The sequence below is a fragment of the Quercus robur genome, chromosome 3 (genome assembly GCF_932294415.1).
Source record: "Quercus robur chromosome 3, dhQueRobu3.1, whole genome shotgun sequence".
NCBI lineage: Eukaryota > Viridiplantae > Streptophyta > Magnoliopsida > Fagales > Fagaceae > Quercus > Quercus robur.
In genome coordinates, this window is record NC_065536.1 from 55,825,760 (window position 1) to 55,836,960 (window position 11,201).

General features: G+C 34.8%; 1 protein-coding gene across 1 annotated transcript; it reads left to right on the forward strand.

Moving 5' to 3' along the window:
* Positions 1-9,871: 9,871 nt before the first annotated feature.
* Positions 9,872-10,969, forward strand: LOC126719816 (uncharacterized). Its single transcript, XM_050422327.1, has one exon. It carries the CDS (start codon positions 9,872-9,874, stop codon positions 10,967-10,969), a length of 1,098 nt encoding a protein of 365 aa, XP_050278284.1.
* The last annotated feature ends 232 nt before the right edge of the window (positions 10,970-11,201 follow it).

The following is an 11,201-nucleotide window of genomic DNA, read 5'->3' on the forward strand; positions in this document are numbered from 1 at the left end:
GTGGAACACTGTAACACTAAAGAGACTTCGGATAGACCGTAGACTTGGCTCTTCGTATTAATTTTCTTTTCTTTTCTTTTTAGTCATTTACTAAGAAAGAGTCTTGTAAGGGGTGTTCAAAGTAGACAACTCACAAGAAATATTGTTTAACTACCATGACCTACATTGTTTTGATTTTTTTTCTTTTAGAAACCTAAAATTTAATTTTAATTTAAAAGGTACTCAAAGATCAAGTATGAGTTGTCATCAAAGTGCCCGTTTGGATTCGAATTATAGCTGCGTCTGCGTTTTCTGATTTTTTTTTTTTTTTTTTCCAGCCGCACTATTTGACCAAGTTAATCGTGAACAGTGCATCTGTGCACTGTTTACGAACCTACAAATTTCACTTTTTAGCAACTTTTTCATTAAAAATGAGTCCCACGACACTATTCACACATTTAAAAATTATTTTGGTACAATGTTTTCAGTTTTAGTTTTCAGTTTCAGCAAAAATAAACTCAATCCAAACGGACCCAAAAACTCACTCTTTTATCGGGTTTTTAAATCTAAGTTTTTCCCTAGTTGCTCTATTATGGAAGCTTCTGATTCCAGTTTGGGTTCATACAGGGGCGTAGCTATGTGTAAGGGTGGGGGCATGGCCCCCCAAAATTTTGAAATTTTTAAAAATATATATAATTATTTTAATGTTTTTAAAATTTAGTCTAAAAAATAAGAGTTGGCCCCCTCCAAATATTTGATTTAATACAATGATGCTCTTAAAAAAAAAAAAAACCGGTCTAATAATTATAGAGACATAACATTATTTTTCACAATTTTATTTTTTATTGTAAAATATGTTTTTATATGTATTAAATATTTGATAAAGTTTGACACCCAACATATTTTAATCTAAATCTTTTTCAACCAGTTATGTGACAATTAACAAGTCATTGATTCATTAAAAAAATAATATCACTAAAACTATACATGAAATGTTTCTTTAGTTACTACATAATGAGTTAGAGTAAGATAGCTTCAAATATGTTTAAAGCCTAACTTATTCCTCTAAGTTTTGGATCATTCATGGTTTGAAAATTTCATTAGTTCAATTGAAAGATATTTTACTTACTTTAGTATAAAATTTGATAATTCGTATCGAAATGAAATTTTTTAAGAATTTCACTATAAAAATAGTAAAAATGAATTTTATTTTACGTAAGATCACCACCAAACATAATTTTGATTGAAATTACTAAAATCTTTTCGTTGTTGTTTGGTGTGTGTGTATATATAATTTATCAAATAAAAAAGTGTGTATATAATAAAAAAGCATATGTATATGTGTATGTGGAGTTATCTTGATAAATATATTAGAGTTGCAACTTGGCCCCCCTAAACAAAAAATTCCTGACTCCGCCCCTAGGTTCATACGCATGGCACATCATCTTAAAAGGTTGTGATGTTCTTTTATATAATAAATATATATATATATATATATATAAAAGAAATTTTATAAATATTTCAATAAATTTTCCAAAAGATAATAAGTAATTTTTTGAAGGCAAAAGGTAATAAGTAATTAATTACCAAAGTAACCACAAATAAGCAAATAATAATGTGATTATTCCTTTTTTTTAATATTATTTATATACTATTAATTGGTTGCCCTTTTTTTGAACAATGTGTATATTTTTTTTTTCTTTTTTCTAAACAAGTAGTACTATTTTTAATTGTCAGTTCATATTAGACTTTTAGCCTTAGGTTATGTGGCACTATTTGCTAGAAAAGAAAAAGAGTAATACACATATAAAAATGTACAACTTTGTACAACAATTTGTCATGTAGCCTCTTGTGATTGGTGAAGGTGTGATGGTAAGTCATGTGGGGACACATCTTCATTACTCACAACTTATCACGTGGCGAGTTGTGGCATAAAATTGTACATTTTTATGTGTCCCTACCATTACTCAAAGAAAAAACATGGCACCATTTGCTTGCTTACCCATTTAAGAGATTTCACCTACCCCCACCTAACCCTAGCTCCTCTACTCGAGTCCTAGTGTTGAAATTCTCTAATTTAAGTTTGAGTTTTTAACTTTTAACTTACAAGTTACAACACTCTCTTTGCCGCAAAACTCTCTCTGACACTCTCTTTGTGCTGCAAATATGTGAAGGTTGAAATTTCATGAGTGATCCACCTTAGGCTCAAAGAATGATCGAAGTTCACCTTCGGGTTTTTACCTCTCTCTCTCTCTCTCTCTCTCTCTGTGTTCTTCACTTCACTGTTGTAGATTATTTTGGTTGTATTTGATGCTGTGAGGTAGAATAGAATCCATGGAACTCAAAATCTTTTTGCATGTAATGGTGAAAAGTATCTATAGGTTGAAAAAAAACAAAAGAAGAAGCCAAATTCATTCCAATTGAAAATTGCATTTCGGCCAAAATTACTCAGAATTGATTGAAATGTCTGAAACTAGCCGGAATTTGATCCAAGGTGGAACAGAGGCTATTCCCATTTTGGTTTGCATACCGGTACGAGAAATTCTGTTTGGAATGAAACAAAATTTATAACATTGATTTAAACCAAATAACCCCCTTAAAAAAAGTAAAAAGTAAAATATTAATTGCTAGCTTCCTCTCAATGTCTCGTAAGTATGAGTAATTCTTATATATTCTCAGAGTACGGAAAATTGTACACCCTCCTTTCACATTTATGGTAGGATTTACTTATTAAATTCATGATAGGATCCCCGTGAATGTAAGAGGAGAGAGCACTATTTTAAAAGCGCTTTTAAATGTGGGGGTTTTTTCCCCGCACACTCAGCTCATTGTCCTCTTTGGGGAGTCAAGCCCGCAAGGATTTGTCCTCGTCCCCGAGTGTGGTCTTTGGGATTTTCACCTCTTTGAGGCTTGACACCCTTAGTCCCACATCGGTTAGAGAAGCGCCCCACGCATGCCTTATAAGCCCTTGGAGCAAGGCATGGTGTACCACTCATTACACAAAAATTAATAATAAGTTTAATTATTTGTGAATGGGAAAGAAATAATGTAAAGAGCTAAGGGGAAAAAAAAGTTGAATTTACAAGTAACTTGCAAGTAATGTGCAATTGATCCGATTGCTTGGTTAGAGCGACTTGCCTACCTTTACCATTACAAATGTATAGATCGAGCATATTACGATTGATATAATATTAAAACCATGAAAGCATGCTTTTTTTTAAAGTCACAAAGCATGCTTTTTTTTTTTTTTTTTCTTTTTTCTTTTTTTGAGGAAGAGTTCTAAGATATAGCTAGGTGTATAAAAGTGTATCAGCAAAGATCTTCACGAGATGAGTAATGAGTTTAAGATTTATAAATTCCATTCTTTAAAGATGATTTTGATCTCAAAGTTTATCTAGAAGGAATCCAAATAGAAGATTTTAAGAATTATATTTTCTGTACTTTCTTTTAAGGGAAAAATAAAAGGGTTTTGCAGATATGATTCCCTCGTTTCCCCCATGTTGTATAAAAGATTTTTTTTTTTTTTTTTGGAGAATCTTAAAGAATTGACTTGTAATTTTAAAGTATTTTAGTTGAATTTTTAGCCTAATATATATATATATATATATATATATATATATTATTATATTAGTTAATCAAATGTCAAATTATTCTCTCATACTTGGACTTGGCATGTGATTCGGTGTAGAGACCCCATGCAAATAAGAACCTGTTAAAATTTTAAGTTTAGGGCACTTTGATTTTGGCCTATCAAATTGTATTATTATGATTTTAATCCTAATGTTTTAGAGCTGTATGAAAATCATCTGGCTAATTTGTTAATAATATTGCAACTGTTAAATGTCATGTAAGTTCAAAATAATGTAATTTTAATATATTAAAACTCTATCAAATTTTTTTTTTTTTTTAATACAAGATAAAATTTTACTCTAGAATAATCTAAGTGTATAATAACAATTTAGGGGTGGTCGCGGTGCAATGCGGTTTGGTTTTGGGTTATTTTGAGCACTGCGCTTTATGATGCGATTTAGCTAAAATCATAATTGCATCGCATCTTATTTTTGCGGTCACATGTGCAATGTGGTGCAGTTTAGAGTTTAACCAAAACATAACTGCATCACACCTCATTTTTGTGGTCACATATGCGGTGCTATATATAAGATGAGGTTTGAAGTTGGTATATTTTTCAAATTTTGGGCATTTCCTACCCATCCCAAAACTAATTTTTCCCTTTTGTTTTGGCCAAGTTTTAAATTATTTAGCTAGTTTTTCTTTATTTTGGGTTGGCTTTTCTAGTCAACACTTGCTAGGGTTATCAATTTTTTTTTTTTTTTTTGGAAAACTAGGGTTATTAAACTATTAATAATATATTTAATATTTAATATTAAAAATAAATAAATATATTAATATATAGAGAGAGTGCAGTGCAGTGCTGTTTGTGCGGTTTTCTTATTATAAAACCGCAAACCGCACTGCACCATGCGATGTGGTTTATTGTTACTTGCGGTGTGATGCGGTTATGCTATTTTGCAGGCGATTTTGGTGCGGTTTGTACGATTTGGTGAACACCCTTATGTATATATGTGTGAAACCCCTTTTTGGAGACTTGAATTCCGACCCTTATCTCCCATACCCTAAAAATACTTATATTTATAAAGTAACTATAGTCTATTGCGCCAAAGTGCCCAGTGGTAAAACAAAAGAAGTCAATACCGTACCGTATCGGCCAGAACGGCCGGTATTTTTCTTACAGGTTGGTGAACCGGTACAGAAACACTTAGGGTATGTTTGGTAACTGTTTTTTCCCCTTATTTTCTGTTTCCAAATACAATTTTCTATTTTTGAGACTAAAAAACTTGTTTGGCAAACCAAAATGGACAGAAAACAAAAACTGTTTTCAAAACTCAATTTGTGAAGGAAACTGAAAACATGCAAAAGACTATTTTCAGTTTCTAATTTTCAAAAGTCAATGAAAACACACATTTAATTTAATGAATCTGCCTCATTTAATGATTTAGCATTAGAGTTCAAATCCTAGTAACAACATATTTTAGTATTTTCTATTTTTTTTTTCAAAAAACTATCTTTTTAATTTCAACTAACCAAACATGTTTTTGATTTCAAAAATACAAGAAAATTGTTTTTTCTTTATATTCTCAAAAATAAGTTTTTGAAAATAGAAAGCAAAAACTATTACCAAACATAACCTTATGTTTTGTTCCGCTTCAAATTTCGGCCGATACTGGACTGTACCGGCATTACCAGAGAAAATCGGGTGTTTTGGCCGGTAAATCTGATTCAGGCCTGTGAAGAAAAAACCAGAAAAACATACCACTAAAAAAGAAAAAAGCCAAGAAAATGTTATCACCACCACTTTCAGCCTTGCAACCTTCTCTGTTTCTCCTTCTTGCACTGTTTCGATTTTACAGCCTTCTTCTCACCCCTACTTCTTGTTCTCCTCTATTTTACATGTTTTTCTTGTGGGTGTACTGAAGATCTGGCTGGAAGGCATGCCAAGTTTATTTCCTTCTTGTTTTGTACGCTGACCAGTGCTCTTCTTAATGCAAAAGTTAATAATAAAAGTTGGGCTTAGACGCCATAGTTGCTCCAAGTGGCTTCACCAAAAGTTGCGCCAAGTGGTTTCACCAAATTGTAGAAATTTTAATAAAATTTTAGATTTTAAGAATAGATATATACATATTTTTTGGATAAATATGACAAATTAAGTAATGAAAGAAAGTAATATTTCATTTACAACTATAATAGTTGTGTCTATCTAAAATGTTATCAACAAACTCTAAAATCAATAAAATAAAATTACCTAAGGATAGATTTTAAATTAAAAAAAGAGAGATAAATAAAAGTTAGGCTTAGACGTCGTGATTACACCAAGTGGTTTCACTAAATTGCAAAAATTTTAATAAAATTTTAGATTTTAAAAATAAATATATACATATTTTTTGGATAAATATGACAAATCAAGTAATGAAAGAAAGTAGTATTTCATTTACAACTATAATAGTTGTGTCTATCTAAAATGTTATCAACAAAGTCTAAAATCAATAAAATAAAATTACCTAAGGATAGAATTTAAATAAAAAAAGAGAGATAAAAAAATGTAAAAGAAAAAAAAAATCGAATTAGCATTTTTCTTTCATACGTCTCTTTAAAAAACGTAAAAGGGAAAAAAAAAAAAAAAAAAAAAAAAAAAAAAAAAAAAAACTTGCATACCAGGCTCCCATAGCTGAGCACATAATAAGTTGGCAAGATAATTAACAAAACGAAGGATTCAAGCTTATCAATTATTGCTGATCCTACGGGCCAACCATCTGGTACAGCCAAGCCTAAAATCATAGGCCCCAACACATAATGTAGCCTAGTGATCTCACCAAGGAGGGAACACGTCATCTTTTTTTTTGGTGATAAATTTGCTTCTTATGTCATCTTTTTCCTAATAATAAAGTAAAATATATATTGTGGGGGCCGTTCGATCAATAGGCCCATTAAGGTCAGGATTGTTGGGCTTGTGGCCCATCCGAGGATGCATATTCGTCAGAAGAAGCCAAGTCCAGTCATAAGGTAATTACTGAAGGGGGTGGTAGTTAATATCACGAGGGTGAGGTGCTGTATTCGTTCGAGGACGCCATACTCCTCGGCACTGTGCGTCCGAGGACGAGCAAGGGGCGGTCTTTTGGTAGTCGGGCCTCAGAATTATGTCACCAATACAGATAGGATCACAGACCAAGGGTAAAAGGGAAAAGATAAACAAATATCTATAGCCACAGCTGCCTTCGCATTAATGACTTCTCAACCAACTCTCTGGCCGCATTAATGTGGAGGTGATACCTGAACAGTAAGGAGGCAGCCTTACAGTTGCCCATAGGAAGTTCCAGGAGATGCTGGATGGGACAGAAAGAAATCCTCCGAACCCAATCTACACGTGTGCAGTGAGGATGGAAGGCAAAGGGTGGTATATAAACTGAAAGAAGAACATACAAGAGGGGGATCGAAACAGAAAAAGAAAGAAAAAAGAAAGAAAAACACAGACTGAAGAAGAAGAGCAAAAAGAGAGAAAAGGAACGGTACCGATTACCAAAGGAAACGATCGTTGTACCAACTTAAGACTTTCAATATACGTGGGAGTAAATCTTTTTCAATATACAAAAGTTAACCTAGTTCTTTACATTCACGCTCTACAAATCATATTGTTTGGGCATTTTTATGTGCGAACCCAACACTGTTACGGGTCCTTGCAAATCGCGTCCTTACATATATATATTTGACTTTCACTTAAACTACTTCTTTTTATTCATATCATCTTCTTCACAACCTAAAATTCTCACTATATATACATAGAGTTTTTTGATATTTCATTATTTCTACTACGTACTTTACAATTATTTGCTATATTCTTCCTTTCTCCCATCTGCCCTACCTACAACCTTGCAGGTAATTTTTTCTTTCTTTCATCAAATTGAATAGATTTTGTGTATCTGTTGCCTTTTTATTATATATAATATGATTTTTATCAACAAGTTTTATAGATAGGCTGAAATTGTATGTTTGATCACACTTTTTAGTGTTTTTTTTTTAAGTCAATATAGCAAGCAATATATTTGTATTTTTTAATTTCTTATTACATGATTATTTTTTGTTGACATCATTATTTTATAGTGGATTTAATTTGTTATAGCTTTTGTTTGGTGCTTTGTTACATGTAATCTATATTCTTTAATTAAAAGAAAAATTTGCTGTCAAACATGAAATTGGATACAAGAGAATCCATCCGTCCAAAATTCTATGTAAGTTTATCTTTACTTAACTCCCTTTTTTTTTAAGCTCAAAAATTTGGAAATTTTTTCATTAATGAATTGAGGTTTTGGCTTAATTTTGTTTTCAACTGTTTCAATTATTGAATTCATTATTTTTTCATGTGTAATATTAATATTTGTGTTTTTTTATGATAAAAAAAATAATATATGTGTTCTTAAAGGCTAAAACACAATACAATTACAAACATTACTTTAAGTTAGGATGTTATATTTATTTATTAGTAAGTTAGAACGTTACATTAAGTTAGAGTATTATATTTTTATTTATTGTAATTAGATATGAATTTTGACGAAGTGAAACTCGAATTCCAAGTATTATGGCAATTGAATCAAAAATAATGCTTGGAACTCGAGTTTGACAAACTAGAGTATGAGCCAGTCGAGGTTTCTCTGTTGCACCTGAGGTTGACTTCCAACAGCTAGTGCACAGTAGAATTTGTTTGTCCCTTCTTACAGAAGGTGGTAAGAGTGTTTCCTTGGGGTAATAAGATTACTCCTAGGCTAGTGGGTTGTTTTTTTTTTTCAGGGGGTAAAGGAAACAGTAAGGAGAGCTGAAAGGTTTTTTTGATAGAATACATGGAGGATATCACACAGAGTTGGAGTCGCCTCTCACTGTCCGAGAGGGAGGGACCCGGTTGCAATCTTACTAACGAGGATCAGAACTCGGACTACGCCATCATAGCAAAGTTTCTTACTAAAAGAGCGCTCAATATGGAGGTAATAGCAAGAACTTTTAACCCTTTGTGGAGGGCGCGCAATGGTTTCAAGATGCAAAACCTTGGTAACCATATCCTTCTTTTTACTTTTGATAACCAGAGAGAGGTTGACAGAATCCTATCAAGTGAACCTTGGAGTTTTGATAAGCATCTGGTGGTGATGCAGCAATATGACAAAGAAACACCGGTTAGTGAAGTGAAGTTTGATAGGGCTAGTTTTTGGGTCCAACTCCATGGAATTCCACCACGATACATGACGGTGGAAGCAGCGTTGAAAATATCTAATGTGGTTGGAGAAGTAGAACGTCCCAAGGATTTTAATGAAATTGATGGAGGCAATTTTTTGCGACTCAAGGTGAAGCTGGATTTATCTCTCCCATTGTGTCGTGGAAGGTTAATTTCATTAGAAAGTGGAAAGCAAATTTGGGTAGGCTTCAAGTATGAAAGATTACCGAATATATGTTACTGGTGTGGGCGTCTCACTCATGATGATAAGGATTGTGATTTGTGGATTGAGAGTGAGGGAACTCTGAAGAGTGAGGACAGGCAATTCGGATCGGGATTGCGAGCTCCAGCCTTTGTTATGACACGGAAGCTGGGGTTGACAGTGCCGAGCTATTATGAGGCTAGGAAAAAATCAGTGTCAAGCTGCTCTCAGGTGGCCATGGAAACAGAGACGGCTACCCAAACGACGGTGAACCTCCGGGATACGGCAGAACAGGTCAGTCTGATGAGGAAGCAGGTAACCGTTGATGAAACAGGGGACAATAATGACAAGGGGTGTAACGGAAATTCTGGAATCAATGAAATTAAGGTGGTGCAGACAGAGTTAATGAAGGACAGCCCCAATGATAAGATATCGGTTTCAAAATCCCAAACGGTCAATGACGCAAATCATGGACCCTCAATTACAGCTGATTCCCATAACGGTATGAGGAATATAATGCACCAGAACGTTGGCATGCATTTAAACCGAGTTAAAGCTGATGAAGTAAATCGGGAAAGTCATGAAGCAAATCGGGAAAGCCATGAAGAGTCCAGCGCACGTGTCTCACTAAGTCCCACAAGCAATGGCCAAGTTAATGATCCACGTGACCTCCAAAACAACCCTAGGGTTCCCACTCCAACAACTCATCGCCGTGTGCTACCAACCTGGACCAGGAAAGTAAGAGCGGCAACAAACAGCACGGTAGCACAATGCGAACAGATTGTAGGGAAGAAAAGAGAAGCTGAGGCAGAGGGCAGTCAGTCACATTTACCTTCCAAACGCCAACAAGTTTTCCATGGTGACAATGATGATTTTCTTGAAGTGGTGGAGGCTGTGGAGCAGCCCCACCAGACGCAATGAATTGCATAAGTTGGAACTGCCGTGGTTTGGGGCAACCACGTGCAGTTTTAGAACTCACCGAGTTGGTGAAAAACAAATCGCCCTCAATCCTCTTCCTCATGGAGACAAGATCAAAGGAGCAGTATTTGAAGAAACTTTGTTCGAAGCTTAAGTTAGAAAATGTACACATTGAGCCTCGGATGAATACAGGTGGTGGATTAGCACTCTATTGGAAGAACGGGATTGATCTCAAAGTACTAGATTCTTCACCAACATTTATCGACGCAGTAGTTAACCCTGGAATGGATGACGCCTGGCGGTTAACGGGTTTCTACGGAAACCCAATAACAGCCAACCGGGAACATTCTTGGGCGCTACTAAAACACCTTTGCCTGAAAATGGATATACCTTGGTTATGCATGGGGGATTTCAACGAAATAATCAAAGCGGAAGAGAAGAAGGGTGGTGCAAACAGAAGGGAGAGACAGATGAGGGAATTTAGAGAAGCCTTGGATTTTTGTGGTTTTCGAGATTTGGGGTTCGTGGGTAACCCTTTCACATGGTGTAACAACCAATTTGATGGAGAGGTGACTTGGATTCGTTTAGACCGAGGGGTGGCAACACCGTCTTGGATACAAATGTTTCCCACAGTGCGAGTGCACCATGTGCAAGGTACGCTATCAGACCATTGTCCATTATGGGTTTGTTCAGATGATGAAAATATTAGATTCTACAATAAATCCAGACCATTCCGCTTTGAGGCTGTATGGTTGAGAGATGAAGGGTGTGAGGGCATCATTAGAAGTGCATGGCAAGGGGAAATTTCAAATGACTCAGTGGGCAAATTAATGGGGAAGGTGGAGGCTTGCAGATTAAGCTTAAAGTCATGGAGTAGGTTATCTTTTGGTAATATACGCCGAATGTTGATGAAAAAAAAGAAGGAGCTAGCAGCAGCCGAACAACTATCCATGGCAGGGATTAGTCATGAGCAAGTGCGGATTCTAAGGGGTGAGGTGTATGAACTCTTGGTAAAGGAGGAGTGCTTGTGGCAACAAAGGTCACGGGTTGAATGGTTGAAGGGAGGGGATTTGAACACAAGCTATTTCCATGGCTGAGCAACCCAACGGAACAAGAGGAATTTTATATCCAAGCTACTTTTGGATGATGGGTCGGTGGTGGAAGAACCAAAACTTATTGGTGAGACTTTTGTGGACTACTTCAAAAATATTTTCACTTCATCCAATCCTTCAAATTTTGATCAGATCCTCCAAGGTATTGATTCAAAAATTACCCCCCTCTATGAATGATGATTTAATCCATGATTTTACTGCACATGAAGTAGAACAA